Source organism: Coenobita brevimanus, chromosome 51, assembly GCF_032717465.1.
Source record: "Coenobita brevimanus isolate Jiangsu-jjx chromosome 51, ASM3271746v2, whole genome shotgun sequence".
Taxonomy (NCBI): Eukaryota; Metazoa; Arthropoda; class Malacostraca; order Decapoda; family Coenobitidae; genus Coenobita; species Coenobita brevimanus.
The window spans coordinates 33,597,919-33,618,165 of NC_137004.1; the positions used below are offsets into that span (position 1 = coordinate 33,597,919).

The following is a 20,247-nucleotide window of genomic DNA, read 5'->3' on the forward strand; positions in this document are numbered from 1 at the left end:
GTGGCAGACTATATCACTAGATACCAATTCAAATAATGGCAATTATTTACAAGTTGACCATAACGGTTTGAAACATAAACTGTGTTTTGTGTTTTTCTGGTGGACCTTGGTCTGGTTTAGTGGAATCTGAGAATAGATTTTGTTGGAAATTTATTATTTTTATATATCACTACAGTGTCTTCCCTGAGTATCTTAATAGGCTAGATCAAGAACGTGAGTGAAGTACGAAAAGCCACTATAGGCACTAACCTTCCCCAACCACACTGAACCTAACCTAGAGCCATGTAATTCAATCCTAACCATGACTGAGGTTTGGTATTACTGTACCAGTTTGAGGCAGCACCATCAGGCACCATATCAGTTGGCTGGAAGTGTACATATGCCATTATGGGCAGTTAGTAAAAACTGTGATAATCATAGAAAGGGCAGTCTGCAGCTTCACATACAAGTTTTGTTGCTTTTGTGCAGTAAGTACTTGTCTAATGATTTATTTATTTTTTTTACCTCTGGAATCCTCTTTTAAGTCATCTTTGGTCTTAAAATATTTGTTTCACTTGTCATTGCAGCTCAACTGGAGGCTTCTATTTTACTGCTATTTTTTCCACATTACCGGCCATTTATAAAGATTACTGGGTTAATGTCAGGAGGTTGCTGGCCTTATTTAAAATCAGTTATGGAGATAAAAATAAGTTTGTGAGTACTGGTACCAGTACCACATAGGTTCATCTGGTAAATTTTTAGAAGTAACCAACACTTTCTTTTATTATTATTTTTATGGTTTCCAGTGCAAAATACTGTGCTTTAATTAGTTTTGACCCTCATTTTGGGGGGAAAATCCCCCTTTTGGAATTTTGAGTAAGATTTCCAAAAGTGGGTTTATCCCCCAAAATCAAGATCAAGATTAATTAAAAACACACTATTTTGCATTAAACTAACCCAAACTAACCTAGGCCTAACCTAGGGCCTGACATAGACCGAATGCACACGCCTGCACCAGCCAATGTGGCGCAACATCCATCTGTTACTGAGCGACAGCCTAACCTAAGCCACTATATGACTACCCCTACAAAATTTGCTCCCCCAACTCAAACTAGGCTTAAAAGGTAAGTCTTAGTTAGAATAGTTCAGGGACGTAATATAATGAAAATTGGTAACGTTGGTTACTTCTAAAGTTATACCGTTCTTCTTATGTCTACATCTTCATGCCAGTTCTATCTATCTCTCTATTGCCAGATGCCATAATCCCTTAAAGGGTGGTCACGTGACTTTGAGTTATTTGTGTTACAGTGAGGGGCACAACCCTCCACCAACCCACTTGTTGACACGTAGGGAGCACATATGGTTTGGTTATATGTTTACCACCCAGCATTGTAAATGGTTTCTTGGCTTACAGGAAACCATTTGGCTTGTCACTCAATGTAAAGCCACCTGTGAAGGCAATAAGAAGTGACAGGAAAGATGGAGAAATAGGAAAGAGAGAAGGACAGACACAGAAAAAGAATGATAAAGGTGAAGGAAGAAGTAGGTAGCACTACATCAAGTGAGTGGATGATGGTTGCCACCAAGTTTATAATGATTATTAGTTTTGCCTTAGCCATTCCAAAATAAATGAAAATGAATATATTCCTCACTAACTCACTTTTGAAAACTTAAGTCACCTGTATAATGTCAAATGAGCCAATTTCAAACACTGTGATCCTTTGTTCAAGAGCTGCATTAATCCTTGCTGCAATACAGTAGAGTACACTATTTTGCATCACTAGACACTCCCGTTTGATTTTTTGCTTACATGACTTATTGTTCTATCTATCTATTGCCAAACACCATAATCCCGTAAGGGGTGGCCATTTGACTTTGAGTTAGTTGTTTTATGGGGAGGGGCTCAGGCAAAAATTAAAACTGTGGTCATATGAGTTATTATTTTTATAAATGTTTGGATGCCAGGGGCCGCATATTTGGCATGTTACAGTAAAAGTCCTTCAATCCGGAAAGCAGTGGTCCATGGACCTTGTACAGTAGATTATCAGATTTTCCAGACTATCAGACAGGTACCTAAAAATGTTCAAAACACACCCAAAAAAAAAAAAATAAATTATAATAATCAAAAAATGATAGTTTTCTTACCACTGTAGTGCAAATGCAGGCTGTTTGAGGTCATATTAATGCTAGTAGTGTTGGGGCAGTACAGTAGTACCACCAATATTTTTCAATTTTTTCCCAATTTTTCTCTATTTTTTTACAGTACCCCAAAAAGCTAATAATGACCCTGGGTTGAAAACTCCGAACCATCGGGTTTTCTGAACCATCAGATGCCGGATTACCGGAAGTTCACTATTATAGTGCTTGTTAGGAATCTAACAATGAAAAGTTTAACTTTAAGAAAAGTTTATTTGTTTATACAAATATCTAATTCTATCCATCTATCCATTGCCAGATGCTACATTCCCATAAGGAGTGGCCATTTGACTTTGAGTTATTTGTTTTACAGGGAGGGGCACTAATCCTCCACCAACCCACTTGTTGACACATAGGGAGCACGTATGGATTGGTTATATGATTATCACCCTGTGTTTTAAATGGTTTCTTGGCTTAATTCAAAAAGAAAAAAAAATTATAGTTGGAAGCCTGCATAAAGTTACCCTTTTGAGGAAAGCTTGAATAGAAGAAAGTCAAAATTAGGATCAGTTCATCTGAAGTGCATTGGCACATTGCATTTAAAAGACTGGAGGTCATAGGGAGAGAGATATATACAGTAGACTGAAAAAGCTATATATAGAAGGCGAGGGATCCAGCACTGCAGTGAATTGAGAGGGATGTTGAAGGGTCATTAAGAAGGGAGATAATGAGATGAAAAATATTTGATGACACCATTTTTAGAAGCTGTATGTGGTGAGGTCCCCCCCTCACACACACACATGAAAGTTTTACTCCACAGAGAGGTAAACAAAGCCCGTGTTACATACAGTAGTTAGTGACTGTGCAGTTTGAAAAAATATACCGGTACCAGTGTATACATTAAATATTTAGAGCTGCTTCAATGAATTTTGCAGTGGAGGTAATAACTATAACCTTTTCATGATTCTAGTAATGGCTGGTCTGTCTGATGCTCAGTTCCTGAAGTTTTGATGTAGGATGTAGCTGAGTATCTTGTAGTTCCCGTTGACAGTTGATCAATGTAGCACCTCACCTCAGAGATGACAGCATTCAGTACCTTATAGTACTTAGTGCAGAGATTTTATTTGTCAATTGTGATTAACATAATAGTTAAGTAATGGACAGATTCAGTTTCTCCATTTTTATGAAGGCACTACTGTACTGTATACGGTACTGTACTGTACAAGTCATACCCACCTTGCCCCTACTGTTTTTTTTGTAGACAGACTCCCTCATACAGAAGGGTGTTATAGGAGGTGATAACATGATGATCAAGTGCAGTGTATGCAGAACAGAAAGTAGAGATCATCTGAACAGTCTAAGCACACAGTCATAATATTTCATGTTCTAGGACGGTGTTGGCAGAACAGATGTTAGATGATATCACTACCTGCACAACCTAAATGACTTAAATGCACCATCCCGTATCCTGGGATGATTCATGCTAAACAAAGATCTCTCTGTCTATCTATTGCCAGACGCCTTAATCCCATAGAGGGTGACCACAAACAAATCGCCTCCATGTTGCTCTGTCCCCCGCCATTTCATTGCCCTGCTTCCAGCTCACACCCCTCTCATATACCTCTCCACTCCATCCCTCCACCTCATCCATGGTCTCCCCCTCCCTTCCCCCCCTCCACCTCATTCACATACACTGTCCTCATCAGTCTCTCACTCTGCATCCTTTTCACACGGCCAAACCACCTTAATGTGTTTCTCCAAACGCTTCCAATTACATCCACATCACAATGCTCCTTCACTTCCTCATTTGTGAGTCTTTCTCTCCATGTGACTTCACATGCTCCTCTCAAATAGCTCATTTCCACTGCTCTCACTCACTTCTGTCCCTACAGCAAGGTCCAAACTTCACTTCCATAAGTTAGAGTTGGTATCACAGTAGTACTACTGTCATGTAGTGGCTTTTTCACTTCTATGCTCACTTTCCTGTTTCTTATCACTGCTTTCAAGGAACTATCAACCTTTCTTCCCTGTTGTACCTTTTCAAGCATTTCATCTTCTAAACTTCCATCCTTACTCACCACACCACCCATGTACTTAAATGCACTCACATTTTCCATTTCCTCCTCATCCAACCACTCTGTGCATTCACTAACTTCACTTTTCTCAAAGACCATAACTCTACTTTTCCCTAAGTTCAGCTTTAGCTTCCGTTTCTTACACACTCTCCCAAACTCATCCACCAAGCCTTGCAGCTCCCCTTCGTCTACACTTAACAACACAATATCATCTGCAAACAACAGTACAGGTTAGTTTCCAAACACTGCCGTCTCTCACTAGGACCGCTCCAACATCCACTGCCCTACTGTACTTGTATCTCTTTTATAACCCCATCCATATACAGATTGAACAACCATGGAGACATAACATCCTTGTTTCAATCCAGCCTTCAAAAAGAAAAATTCACTCAGTTCACTATCCACATGCACTGCAGCCTTAGCACCCTCATACATACTTTTCACAGCCTTCAGTAACTTTCCATCTACTCCATATATTCTTAATATTTTCCACAGTCCTCGTCTGTCCGCCCTGTCATATACAGTACTTCCTTCAGATCCATGAAGGCTGCATACATCTTCTCTCCCTTCTCTAGAAACTTTTCCACTAAATATCTAAGAATGATTATCTGATCTACACAACCTCTTCCCTTCCTATATAAGTGTAAATACAGAATGTAAACAGAAAAAATATGTACCAAGTCATATTACAGTACTGATCCTGTAGGGAAAATAAAAGGGTTAGGGTTTCATAAGCAAAAAAAATTCTAATGATGATCAAATCCTAATTTGTTGTTTTTGATCTTGAAAGGCTGTAATCTGATGCTTCTCTTCTGTTGACTGATTTCAGGCACTCAGGATATCAGTGCTTTGCAGCTTATGGACATTTATAAGAAGCTTGGATCCTTCAAGGCAAGCATTATAAAGTCTGTGAATGTTGAGTACGGTCTGTGCCAAAAGTGAAAAATATATATATATATATCAGTACTGGTAATTCTGTCATCCAAAAGGACTACAATCAAAACCAGAATGGATCTGCTAACCTACTGCAAAAGATTGCCAAAAATCGTAAGTACATTATGCAGTTCTGTATATTGCCAGACGCCACAAACAAATCGCCTCCACGTCGCTCTGTTCTCTGCCATGTCATTGCCCTGCTCACAGCTTACAGACCCCTCTCTCATTTACCCCTCCACTCCATCCCCACATCTCATCCTTGGCCTCCCCCACCCTCTTCCCCCCTCTCCACCTCACTCACATACACTCTCCTCATTAGTCTCTCCACATGGCCAAACCACCTCAATGCATTTCTCCAAATGTTTTCTGTCACATCCACACCACAACTCTCCACTCCCTCATCTGTCAGTCCATGTAACTTCGCATGCTTCTCTCAAATAACTCATTTCCACTGCTCCCACTCATTACTTGCATCCCTCCAACAAGGTCCGAGCTGCACTTCCATACGTTAGAGTTGGTATAATGATACTGTCATGCAGCGACTTTTTTACATCCATGCTCAATTCCCTGTTCCTTATCACAGTTTTCAAAGAACCAGCAAACTTTCCTCCTTGTTGCACCTTTCAAGTACTTCATCCTCCAAACTTCCATCTCATCACACTACCCAAGTACTTGTAGCTGCTTAAACTCACTCACTTTTTCCATTTCCTCATCATCCACCCTCACCGTACATCCAGTGACTTAATTTCTCCTGAAAACCATAACTTTACTCCCCCCCTACATTCACCTTTTGTTTCCATTTCTTACACACCCTTCCAAACTCATTCACCAAGCCTTGCAGTTCCCCTTCGTCTTCACTTAACAATACAGTACAGTATCATCTGCAAACAACAGTACAGAGGGTTTCCAAACACTGCCCTCTCTCATTAGGGCCGCTCCAACATCCACAGCCTTACCTTGTATCTCCTATAACCTCATCCATATACAGGTTGAACAACCATGGAGACATGACACATCCCTGCTTCAATCCAACATTCAAAAAGAAAATTCACTCAGTTCACTGTCCACGTACACTGCAGCCTTAGCCATCCCATACATGCTGTTCATGGCATTCAACAACTTCCCACATACTCCATAGGTTCTTAATATTTTTCACATTCCCTGTCTATCCATCCTGTCATATGCTTTCTCCAAAGCCATGAAGGCTGCATACAATTTCTTTCCCTTCTCTAGAAACTTTTCCTCTAAAAACCTAAGAATGAATATCTGGTCTGTGTAACCTCTTCCCTTAATAAAACTGCCCTGTTCTTTCCCAACCAGTTCCTCTTATTTCCCTAACTCTGTCAGTAAGTATCCTACAATATACTGTTCCTATCCTATTACGCTAAGACAAATGTTTCTATAATTACCACACACTTCTTTTTCCCCTTTTCGTTTGTATAGTGGAATAACTATACCCGACTTCCAATCTTCCAGGACTGCCTTCCTCCCAGGCCAATTTGCATATCTTCCATATCCTTTCTACTACCATCCCTACCCCATGCTTCAGCATTTCACCACATGCTCCATCAATTCATGGGGCTTTCCCCATTTTGACTTTCCTCATAGCTTCCACTACTCTAATCCTACTGATTTCTTTTTCTCTTCTCACCTTCCTCCTTCTCCCAGGCATTCTCCGGCCACTTATACTTTCATTCTTTATGTGTAACCCCTTCACTACCATGATGTCTGGGTTTTATGTATGTTACCGTCAAAATTTTTTTAATTAACTAGGGAATGATGACTCGAAGTGAAGGGGTTAATTAAGACTGTACGTAACCCTTCCAGTTCGAAAAGTCTCTTCTATGGTAAAAAGAGTGGTATGATGGTAGCAAGAACTAATTAGAAAGCTACGTCATCAGAGCGAAGGGGTTAACACTTCCTTAAAGTCTTCTCTCCTTCTGCTCACTTTTTCTCCCTTCCCCACAAGTAATCAGACATTTTTATCTTTCACTCTCCGACTAACTTCTTTATCACCCTGTCTAACGCTCTTTACCTTTTTCCAGAAGATTTTCTTACAATCACTCCATTTTACACTCTCTTCTTACTCTCTTTTACTAATCTTTTCACCTCTCTCTTCTTCTCTACCTATAACTCTCTCTTCCATCTCTCAACTTTGTCTGCACCCCTGCTTCCCATCCACTCGCTATATGCTTTCTTCTTTTGCGCATAGCTTGTCTCATGCTCCATGTGTGTGCATATCTAACCCATGGAATGTCCAGCTCTACATTCTTATTGAACTCTCCAGTTTTCTTCCTCGCTCTTTACCAGTTCTTAACTTTCAGAATAAACCATAAATGATGACTTCAGTTACTTTTAATCTTTATCAGAATAATTTGGATATAACAGTATTAATCTCATCATAAATTTTCGTTCAAATGATTACAGGACCAAAGCAGAGGAGAGTTAGAATCAGTGAATTGGAATGAAATGGATCTGGACAGCCTGTGGAATGCATATAGGGATTTCTTTGGAATGCTGAAGCGCTGTGTTGTGTGGTAAGAGTAACAACAAAGAAGAGAGGTATGGCATGGTGGGATGATGAGGTTGAGAGCAGTGGAGGAAAAGAGGAAGAAGTGGCTAAAGAGGTTTCAGGACAGGGGCTCAGTTGAAATAAAAACTGAATATACTGAGAGCAAGAAGTACATAAAAAGACTAGTGAGGAGGAAAAAGGAGGTAAATGATGACCTAGGAAGAAAACTGAATGTAAACTACTCTAAATATAGGAAGTTGTTCTGGAAAGAGGTGTGGAAATGTAGAAGTGAAAGTTGAAAGAAATGTGATGGTGTGAAGGATGTAGGTGGTAGATTATTAACCCATGGGGATGAAATAAGGACAGCCTGTGGAATGCATGTAGGGATTGCAAAGTTAGGAATGCTAAAGCGGTGTGTGGTGTGGCAAGAGTAACACCAAAGAAGAAAGGTACGGCATGGTGGGATGATGAGGTTAAGAGAGGAGTGGAGGAAAAGAGGAAGAAGTGACTAAAGTGGTTATAGGACAGGGGCTCAGTTGAAATAAAAACTGAATATACTGAAAGCAAGAAGCACATAAAAAGACAAGTGAAGAGGAAAAAGGAGGAGGTACGTGATGATCAAGGAAGAAAAATGAATGCAAACTACTCTGAAAATAGGAAGTTATTCTGGAAAGAGGTGTGGAAATGTAGAAGAGAAAGTGGAAAGAAATGGTGTGAAGGATTTAGGTGGTAGATTATTAACCCATGGGGATGAAGTAAGGACCAGATGGAAAGAATATTTTGAAAGCCTGATGAATGGGAATAGAGAGAGCAGAGCCTCTGTAAACATGGTTAGTTTTGGAGGGGTGCATAAAAGGAATGCAATGCCAGGAAATGTTACAGTCCCATAGGTGAAGAACGCCGTTCAAGCAGCCGAAAAATGGAAAAGCAGCTGGGGTTGATGAGGTAAATGCAGAGATGATTAAATGTAGTGGAGAGAGTGGAAAGAAATGCTTGTTGGAGATATGTAAAAAGGCTTGGATGAGTGAAACAGCACCAGCAGAGTGGAAAAAGGCTGTGATTGTACTCCCATACAAAAATAAAGGTGAGCAAAGTTTTGCAAGAAATATCGTGGTGTAAGTTTATTGAGTGTGGTAGGGAAGGTATATGGAAGAATTATTATAGGGCAAGTAAGAGAGATATCAGAAGTCCTAGTGAGTGATGAACAGGGTGGCTGAAGGAGTGGCAGAGGATGTGTAGATCAAATGTTTGCAGTGAGACAGATAGCTGGGAAGGCTTGTGAGAAGGACCATCAGGTGTTTATGGCATTCATGGATCAGGGAAAAGCATATGACAAAGTGGATAGAAGGATTGTGGAAAGTTTTGCACATGTACGATGTAGGTGTCATCAAGAGTTTTTATGATGGTAGTGAAGCATGTGTAAGGGTTATTGGGCATCTAAGTGAATGGTTCACGATTGGTGTGGGCCTGCGACAAGGTTGTTTGATGCCCCCATGGTTGCTCATTATATATATATATATATATGGATGGGGTGATAGTAGTAAAAACACGAGTAATGGAGAGGGGGATGGCGTTGGTAATGAATGGTGATGGATGGAATATCTCAGATTTGTTGTATGCTGATGATGCATTACTGCTTGCAGTACTGGACAAGAAATTGGTAGGCTATTGCAGAGTTTTGCTGATGTCTGTGATCATCATGCCTTGAGAGTAAATGTAGAAAAGTGTAAAGTGATGGTTATTGAGAGTGAAAGTGACTTCCAGTGCGATGTTTCAGTGAATGGAGAGAGACTGGAATTGGTGAGAGAGTTCAAATATCCATGAACAGAAATAGAAAAGAGAGGAAAATGTGCAAAAGAAGCAGAAAGTAGGGTGACACAAGGAAGAAAAGTAACTGGTGCAATGAAGGCCTTGATAAGAAACAGATACTTGAGTGTTGCAGCTGCACGAGGCTTACATGAAGGAGTGTTTGTGCCAACTTTAACATATGAGTGTGAGACTGTGGTATGGCATGAAAATGATAAGTCAAGAATAAGAGCTGTGGAGATGGGACTGTTGAGGAATGTATGTGGAGTACAGAGGGTGGATAGGATACGATAACGTGATTTGTGATAGGTATAGAGTGAGGAAGTTGGAGGACGCCAGAATCGAAGAGAGTACTGAGATAGTATGGTCATGTGGAGAGAATAGATAACAATAGAGTGGTGAAAAAGGTATATCTGAGAGAATTTGAAGGAGGGAGGAGGCGAGTAGGCCAAGGAAAAGGTGGAGAGATATGGTAGATGAGTGTGTGAGGAAGTGAGGTTTGGAAGCCGATGAGGCTGGGGAACTGACAAGATCGAGCTGGCTGGATGAATGTTGTGAGGAGAAGTGCACAATCAGGGATTTGGCACCCCTTTTTAATGTGGCAGCTTCCGAATTGACTCTATTGGATACGTTTTTTTGAAGCTACAGAAAGTAGTGGCTGTTTTTGGCGTATCCAATAGAGCCAGGATTCCAGGAGCTTGAATGATGAGTGAATGGAAGGATGGCCCATTGCATTGGGGAAATTTGGGTTGTCTGGACATTGCTACTCCTCACCCTTCCCTAGAGTGGGATAGGAGGTCCGGATGATGACGATGATGATGAATATTCGTGCCGTGATAAATTCATGCATGGTGACAAAAGGAGCCTATATCAAATGGCAGAATTACATGATGCTGAAGAAAATAAGAAACACTAACATTTTGCATTTTCATGTTTGTATGTAGAAAACCTAAACATTGCAGACTGATGAGGGGTGATTATCATCAAAGTACAGTACAGTATTGGGTACGGTAGCTAAGTGTTTATCGTCTAGATCAATCTGCAAAACTAAAATTGGATGTAGAAATAAAAATAACCCACAGACATGCCAGGAATATGATTTTACTTCTGTTGTAAGATAGACGTTTGAAATGGATGATGCTAATTGTCAGTTTCTAAGTTTCTGTAATAATATAACTCACCGAGCCTTGTGCACTTTATTTTCACAAAATATTGTTTGCAATCACAGGAACTGCATGCCCACTTGACAGGATCACTGAGTGATGCCACAGTGCTGCAGCTTCTAGAGGTCAAACGAGAGCAACTTGGAGAGCATCACCTGCCAGACTCTGCAGAGGTCACAATCAGACAGGGTCATAACCGTTCACTGGAAGAGTTAAGTAGAACGCGAGATGTCACATCCTTGAAGTTATTGAACGATCTGAAACTGAGTTGGTAGTATGAATTGATAATTGGAGTGAAAAATTGTTGATGATGTGTTGGCCTATAGAACTTGAACACCTTTACATCTCGTCATCAGTAATGTAGTAGGAACTGCTGTATGTACTGTACTATGATTGGAAAGGACATACCATATAGCTAGCAGACTTGTCTTGGGGCATACATTGATGAGTATGAACCATATATCACTTATTTATAACCAGATCCTTGACTTCTTTTTTCATCAGTGCAGATAATATTGAGACTGGTATCCCATGTCCTTAAAGATTATTTTTCTAGGCCCCTAATTATGACCTTATGCAGTGAACAGGATAGGATCCAGAGGATCAAAACCAGAAAGAATCATCACCATCATCATCATTCGAACCTCTTTTTCTCACCCAAGAATGGGGTGAAGAGATGAACAACATGATAACAGAAGCTGTCAGTGTGTTGTTAAAATGACCATAATTTTGTTAAAATGATCATAATTTATATCTCTTCACTCATAATTTACGCCTTCAGAATCCTTACTTCATCTTTCAGGTTATATTTTGTGTATGTGTGTGTGTGTGTGTTTACCTAGTTGTGATATACAGGAAGTGAGATACACTCGGGGCCCCATCTCTGTGTCTCAACCAGTCAAACTTTGATTTTTACTCATTTAAGTATTTGGACTGGATGATCGCTTTGTCCAGGCTGTTCCACAGGTCAGTGGAAAACTGGATTTCTTGATATCCTCAGGCAACTTGTATTTTTCAATTTCTTTCCATATCCTTTCATTGCTCCCCACTCCCATATATGTGGAAACAATATACTGTATTTTAAAGGTATGCTCTTCAATACTTTCCTCATGAAATTTAAAATAATTTTTGGAAGTATTTGAAAACCCCTGCCAACATTAGCCCATGAAAAGGGTGTTATCACCATGCTGGGTTTTTTATTCATAAAATGGGGTACAGATGCTTATGAAAGTGGTTGTTATTCATCAAAGCTGTTCTAGCAAAACATGTAAATTCAGTTACTACTGTATGTATTGTCTTTGAAGTAAATAATGCCCTAAGCTTGTTAAAGAAAAGAAAAAAAAAAGGAACCGTGCCAGATCATTTCACAACCTTCAGAAAGCTTTTCATTATGCATGGATAGGGAAAGAACAATGGTTGCAATTGATCTTCAAGGATAAAAAAAACAGACTGTACTGGTAAGTCTTGTAGTACCATAAATTACATATTGTTACTTTCTAAATACAGTAAGAAAGACACTTGTCAAAAGCTTCACAGCTTCAATATTTTAAGTTAAACTTTTCCTTAAAAATTAAACATTTTCACTATCCATCATCAGCTCATGAATTGGTAGTAATCACTTAGCACTTTTTTTTTTTTTTACTCCATTTATTTACCAAGTTATTAGTAACCCAAAGTCATTTTTGCTTTTTAAATAACATTTTCCTACTCTTAACAAAAGAGTACACCATCAGGTTTCTCACAGTACAGTTTTTGTCATTGGGGCAGTGGTCTTCCGATTCTGGCTCCATGAATATAAAGAAACCTTCATCTTTGCCATTTGTCTCTTTCATCATCATGATCATCATCCAATCCTACATTGCCCCATGAGGAGCTAGGAGCCCAGGGCTAGGCAAGTTGGTCCTGACATTTAAGATGAGAGTGACAAGCCTCACTCATCCCTGAGTGGCATTACGTTAGCAATAAATCCCAACCATCCCTTGGATATAAACCTGCACCAGCTCAATCCGATTGGACCGCCATAAATACCCAGTAAACCACCAGGTGCCATAATTTGGTTATATGGTTATTAACCAGCATAGTAAATGGTTTCCTGGTGTACAGGAAGCCATTTGGCTTGTCACTCAGTGTAGAGTCACCCATAAGCAGAAGCATTCTTTAATATTTCACTATGTACATTAAAAGTCCCCCCATTCAGCATCTTTGGGACCATGCAGGTGCCGGAAGAGCAGAAACTGCCAGATGACCGGGAAAGCCTGCCAAAAAGTTTCTAGCAGTGATGGTCTGTCACCCAAAATCACACTGTCTAGCAAGTATTATTGGTCAACCCTAAGCACTAAATATTTAATAAGCATCTTATATTTAGTGTATTTAATGATGCACTACACATGAACTTACAATAGCTTAGGTTTATTTACATACATACACCATAAAATAGCACGACAAAGTTTTCAAGCTTTCGAAAGGTCCCGCTCACAAAGCCAGTCATGATGGCCGATGGCACATGCAGTTTTGGCAAGCAGAAATCTTCTTAAGTGCTAAGCTCAACTTTTAAATGCACTAAGCTATAGATGAACTGTTTAATTTTTCTTGCTAAATTGGACTTCAAGACGTGCTAGATGTGGAAGAAAATGTAATATTTATGGTGCTTGATTATTATGAAAAGTGCTAGATCTTGCACTAAGGCTGCGTACACAGAGAAAGCAGGTTGCCTGCGCGCTGGTTTCTGGTGCCGACCCGCGCTGGTTACCTGCGCGGGTAGGTGTTCACAAAGGAAGCAGGTAACCAGCTCCGACCCGTACGACGTTAAAGGGACAAGGTATTTAAAGGGACAAGGTAGCAGTCAGTTGTGATCTACCAAGCATACAGTGAAGATGCCAAGCTCGTCTGATGAGTTCATGTTGCTTGACAGTGTTCACCCAAAGATCAAAAGGGAAAAAATAGCAACACATGAAATGAACTGCATGACAGAAGAGCTTGGAGAATATCACCATCTTTTTTGTGATCTTAAAAGGAGATATATTATTCCTGCAATTTCTTGCGGGAACAACTAATAGCCTTTCCATCACAAAATGTTTAAATTTCGTTATCTTTGTTCCATACTAATCCTGAGTCCACAATGTCCGATTCTGATTTTTTAAAAGGCAAAAAAAAAAAAAAAATGATTTCTGCATATTACTGGCATGTCGCGATCTACACAATTTCGCGCAGACCCAGTCTGTACACCTCTACCCACCTCTACCCGCACGGGTTGAGCAGGCAAGAATGGTCCTAGGATTCCCGAAAGCAGGTTAAAGCAGGCTTCCTGCTCTGACACGCTCAGCCCTGCTTCTTCTATGAACACCCCCACTTGTTTGTATGGTTTAATTCTTGGCGCAGGTCGGCGTTGGTAACCCGCTTTCTCTGTGAACGCACCGTAATAGCGCCAAATTGGCAACTGTGGGCTCATGTTTACCAGCGATGACTGGCAACCCCATTGTGGGTGCTGATCGGCTCAGCATATGTGCTGGAATAGCTGAGAACTTTTGTGATGGGACTATTTATGATAACCGCCGAAAGACCAGAAATACCATAAGACAGATGCCGAATGAGAGGACTTTCACCGTACTTGTCAACTTTCACATTGATCATCAGAATCTGTCCTCTGTAGTGCATACAACTCTGGTGCTGGCTGTAGGTGAATACTGTCAGCACGCAGTCCTTTTCCCCTTCCTTTTTCTCCAAATCTTTGGTCACTAGAGTCTTTGCTCTGTTGTCCTTGTTTTGTCCTTTGTGTTACTGGTTTTATCCCCAACTTGGCTGTGGACCCCAGGGACAGCTACAGATACAAGTGATTCCTCATGTGACTCCTCTGTTAAATCAACTATTACCAGATGATGACGGTCTTCAGTATCACTCTTTCTCCTCTCCATACGTAAACAAGGTTACAAAATAATAATCACGGCAGAAGTCCAATATTTAAGCTGATGCCAATATCATCCCACCAGGTGTCAATATTACCCCACCGTGGAACAAGGGTAACTCTATATGTTACCAGATATCAGCTAACCGTATTGGGACAAAAGGTACCTTATAGAATCCTTAGTATGCAGGAGGTATGCAGGTTTGATTCAAGTAGGCTGTCCAGGTGCCACACAAAAACTTATTTCCCAGTACAATTTTAATTTTGTTAGTGTTTCTGCTATTTCTTTTTGTCAGCCAACAGTCCACAACATGATGAACTCAAAAATGGTTTCAGACTAAGACTTTCATCATAAGGAACACACTCATTATTAGGGAAAAATATTTGGAAAGTATTCTCTTCTGTTTGCTGAATTAAAATAGAAAAAAAAAAAGTCAAGTTGCCAATATTACCACAAAAATTCGATAATACAATACTGTACTCCATTATATGGTATTACAGCATTAGGATTACTGGAGGGACTTGTGGACTCTTAACAAACATGAGAGAGTAGCTTGTAATGTTATGGATGAGGGGATGTTAAGAGAGATTATAGTGTCCATGTTAAAACCAAAACATAAGTATGCTGCATTGATGTGTTGGTTACATTGTTTTCTTTGGAGCTTTCTTGCCCCAGCTACCAGCCTCCAGTCATGCCACCAGCCATGAAGTGTGATGATTCGTGCACTCCACACTCACTCATGAAGTGCTTCAGTAGATATCGGAGTTGGAGAAAAGCTTTTTATTTGAATGGGGTAATAATTCAGATTAAAATGAAGTGTTGGTTGTGTTGTTTTAGGCTAAATTTAGTTAAATTGTTTCAAAATGTTGCTTGAATTATGAGAAATGGCATATTCACTAGTGCAGATTTGATGGTTGAGAATGGTTAATTGTGAGACTTTTGTATTCACACAGACAAAATTGGATGGTTAAGAATGCAAACTCACTAATTATGAGAAATGTGAGGGAAAAGGGTCATTTTCAGTTCATGACCGAGAGTAGCAGAATCTGTATAAGCATCATCGATCCAGTCTCTGAGGTTGTGCATATTTCAAATTACCTAACGTCACAAGTGCAGAGCATATATTGTAGCATTTTGAGCAAGTTCCCTTATTCTTAATATTCACAAATGCAAATCAGCATTTATTGAACCACTTATATAGGGATATTCTTGTAACTCCTTGTTCAAAAACTGTATGACAGTGTACTATACAGTTTTTCCATATGTTTATGGAACTGAAAATTGAAAGTGAGTATCATTATTCGTATGATATTCCACTTGTAATTACCAGTACAGTAAGGTCTCATTGTATGTTGTTGATGTGCTCCTGGATATCAGAAATTTTTCCCCACAAATGATACTGTTATCCAGGAAAGTTGCCAAATCAACTTTATAGGTAGCAATACCATACAATGGACTTAATTGCTGAAATGAACATTAAAAAGAAGACTGACAGAGGAGAGCTTTGTATAGCACCCAAACCCCTGTAAGCAGAATTTAGAATGTTCAGTCTGAAAACCATTGGACCTCAGAGTGCACATAGCTTGAGGATGCACAGTACTCTAAGAGAAAAAAGTTCACCTGCTGTTTTGCTGCTTCCACTTCACACTTAGGGCATGTCCATGACATTCCTTTGTGAAGTCCTGCTGTTTCGCTGCTTCCACTTCACACTTAGGGCATGTCCATGACATTCCTTTGTGAAGTCCTGCTGTTTCGCTGCTTCCACTTCACACTTAGGGCATGTCCATGACATTCCTTTGTGAAGTCCTGCTGTTTCGCTGCTTCCACTTCACACTTAGGGCATGTCCATGACATTCCTTTGTGAAGTCCTGCTGTTTCGCTGCTTCCACTTCACACTTAGGGCATGTCCATGACATTCCTTTGTGAAGCATATCAAAGAGGAACATACCCGGATTCTCTCATCTTCGAAATATTAGCCAACAAAGAACAAAAAATTAAAGTAAGATTAGGAGAGATAAAATATTAGTTGAACTTCTGTCCCTGATTGAACAGTCCTAGGTGGTAGATGGTGGCATCCATCATCCACTCACTTGATATAGTGCTGCCTTCTTCTTCCTTCACGTTTATCATTCTTTTACTGTGTCTGCCCTCCTCTCTTCCTGTTTCTTCCATCCTTCCTGTCACTTTTTAATACTCTTCTTTCCAGTTCATGCAGTTCTACGCTGAGTGAGATGCCTAATGGTTTCATGTAACCCAGGAGACCATTTACAGTGCTGGGTGGTAACCACATAACTGGGAGGTGTGGAACCTACTTTGGTGCACCTGTTAACTGGATGGAGGAATGCAAATAATGGCATGCACCTGGGAACCGAGCCTCCACACTTTTCCCCATGACTCTCTATGGTGAGGTGCTGTTTATCACATGGGAACAGCAGTTCATTGAACAGGACAATCCTGCGGGGATGGTTGCTTGCCTGCAATTGATGGGTTTGCATGCCCAGACAGACCAGGGTTACTCAGCAACAACAGCAGCTATGTACAGTGTTGAATAATGACAATGATCATCATTTGTAATGGTTGGTTATAGAAGAGTTAATTGGCATTTCTGCTGCATAAGAGTGAGGCTGTCCATTTTTAAGTTTCACCTGGAATGTATCGTTTGTACACCACTACCTTTTTGTCTTCAATACTATCCATCAGCTACACAGACTATGCTTACTTGACTTACAGGTGCTTCAAAGTGTTTGGAATCCTACATTACCTGTCTGACAGTCTGGAAGCAGTAGAGAATATAACCAGGAATGTGATACAGGAGTTTGCTGCAGACAATGTTTGGTACTTGGAATTGCGTACTACGCCTAAACATATTCCAGGGAAGATGACCAAGAAGCAGTATATGGATACTGTTCTCAAAGTGGTGAGGTAAGTTTTGATGCACTGTATTTTGATATCAGGATTGCTTTGTCATAGGTAGCACCAGAAATAAAGGTACCAAATAATTGGGTAATAATCAGAGGCATCTGAAGTGAAGACTTGGAGAATGTGATTTCACATAATCCCATTCAGTATAAGAGAATGGGGGGATGAAATTTAGGGTCTGACATTTTTGCTGCACTGAATGGTCTCTGTTTAAAAATTAAAAAGTTAAATGTTCACACTACAGTACATCATTTCCTGCTTAAAACTGTTGACATATTCCTAGAAAATGCCATGCTAAATGAAAATCAGTTTAAGTGAAAGTAATGTTCCAGTAGAGTAAGTTTAAGTGAAAGTAATGTTCCAGTAGAGTAAGTTTAAGTGAAAGTAATGTTCCAGTAGAGTGAAGTTTCTTTTTTTTCATCAGCCATCATCCAATCTTTAATGTTCAGTGAGGAGCATAAAGTCCTTTGATGAAGCTGTTTAATCCAGATATTTAAGGCCATGGTGACCAGTCACTTATCTTTAAGCAGCATTACGTATGCAGTAATTGTCATCAATCCCTTGGACTTAAATCCTTTTGGGCCATGTCTGATTGGAACTCCTAAAGTCACAAGACCATGAATCATCCAGTTGTGGATTTTATGGTTAACGCTCAACATAGTACAGTAAGTTGTTTCTTGGGTTTGCTTGTAGCAGCCGTTAGGCTTTTCACACAGTGTATAGTCACGTGAATTTAGCACTTCATTGAATTAGTGGATGGAAGGAGCCCACACCTACCACATTCCTTTTCAGAGAGTGCAGAAGGAAAATTTTAATGGAAATATATCAGAAAGTGCCTATGGAATTAAGAGAAGGCTCTAATTGCACTTTTGTCTATCTATCTATCTATTGCCAGACACCACAATCCGGGTGGCCATTTGACACTGAGTTAGTTGTTTTACAGGGAGGGTAGGCTACAAATTAGGCTAAAGGTGGGCAAGTTGTGGGAGAAGTCAACAAAGTGTTGTAAGAGAGGTTTTGTATATGGGAGGAGGATATTAGAGTAAGTAAGGAAGATACAGTTTAAGAATGTATAATCTATCTATCTATCTATAGCCCGACGCCCTAATCCTGCAAAGGGTGGCCGCAGACAAAACGCCTCCAAGTCACTCTGTCACCCACCATTTGACTCCCCTCCCCCCAACTCACCCCCCCCCTCCCTCATATACCTCTCAACTCCATCCCTCCACCTCATCCTCGGAATATATAATAAGTTGTAGAAGTTATGGGATGTGTGAATTAAAAGGTTGTAGTAAAACATTGAAAAAAGCATGAGAAGTGATATGTCTGCATTTGGTTGTAGATTGCATCCTTTCTCACAACTCAAAGGTGTGTGTATTTTTAGTGTTCATATTGTTTTACGTATCTTTTGAACAGATGTGGGTGCTGTTAGAGTGTACTAACTTTAGTGAAACAAATAAATGAATCTGGTGAATTATCATTGGTGGTGGATTTTTGGACTTTAAGTCTTTTAGAATAAATTTTCAGTCATATGAATTACTTACAGGGCTACGACTGTAGACTTAAGAGAATATAGCTTATAAGAGATAAAGACACCTCGTGATTGTCGTCGTCATTAACCCTGGTCAGTCTGGTTGAGCAGACCAGTCATTCACAGGTAAACAGCTGCCTCTGTGGGGCTGTCTTACTTGTACAGTATAGCACATAAACCATGTAGTGATCTGGTCTTCCCTTGTTGTATCCAATGCATGCCAAGGTGGACCAGTGTCCTCATAGCAAATTGCAGGAAAAGGCAAGGAGGTTGCTCCTAGGTGGATGCCACAACTGCTTCACCCAGTGTATAGACACAACACCACCATGAGTTGGTTCCTTGTCAGTGCCAGACATTTCTGTTGGTACAGTTCAGGTAACATGATGGTAATAGCTCGCCAGGTCAACTTGCAGTCATTTATTCCCAGGAATACACATATGAATGGTTTATATTCACTTCACAAATCAAAAACAGTTAATGATCATATTATCATTTAAAATTAAACTGATCATCATTAACTGAAAAGAGATTTTTTTAAAAATCAGCATTGTTAACGTAAGGGATGCCTGTACCAACATATACCTCACAGGCTTGGCAATGTAGGGGGGTGAAGAATAGGAATCAGGATAAACTTTTTTTTGTGATGTCCAAGTTAGTTGTGGAGGCAGTCATGATGTTAGGTGGAGATCTGAATAAGCTATGGGTAGGCAGTGAGGGAGTATGTATAGTAGTAGGCTGGGATATGACAGTATGAATGATGAAAGTAAGAATACCCTGTACTTGAATTCAACGATACACTGAACATGAGTCTATGCAACTCAGGGTTTACGTAACGAGCAGAGAGATTGATTTCACATAAACTAAGTACAGTAATGCTAGAAGTAAGTGTGCCTCATAGGAGACTTGGAGAGGCAGCACAGGCTGTTTTTGTGATATATTACTGGAAAGAAGTGCAAAGAAAGGTGCATATTTTAAAAGGAAGAAAAATCTTGTGAAACAGAGTGAGTAGCATTAGGAACCAGTAGGCCATGCTAAAACATGGCCTCTTAGAAGTAATGACCAAAGTCTTGGATGGTATAATGGTCCCATCTAAGCACATTATATTATTGTGCAAGGATGAAGACATAAGCATTAAAAGACATTAGGAGATTGGTCAGGACCTAGGGATAAGGATTAAATCTCTCTGCATTTGCTCTGTGGAGACACTCATTAGGTTGAAGGGTCAGACTCATTATTGCCACCATAAGTTGCGAGAGATGGTGGCTGAGTTGATACTGAGGCAGAGCTG

At 40.0% G+C, this 20,247-nt stretch overlaps 1 protein-coding gene across 1 annotated transcript in view; it reads left to right on the forward strand.

The window, feature by feature from the left end:
* The first annotated feature begins 5,153 nt into the window (after positions 1 to 5,153).
* LOC145400200 (N6-Methyl-AMP deaminase-like) overlaps positions 5,154 to 20,247 on the forward strand; it is a 46,600-nt gene continuing 31,506 nt past the window's right edge. Inside the window, exons 1-3 of the mRNA XM_080272715.1 lie at positions 5,154 to 5,237; positions 10,673 to 10,818; positions 17,240 to 17,431. Of these exons, the coding sequence (XP_080128841.1) occupies positions 5,199 to 5,237; positions 10,673 to 10,818; positions 17,240 to 17,431 (377 nt within the window). The 5' untranslated portion in view covers positions 5,154 to 5,198. The remainder of the gene's footprint in view (positions 5,238 to 10,672; positions 10,819 to 17,239; positions 17,432 to 20,247) is intronic.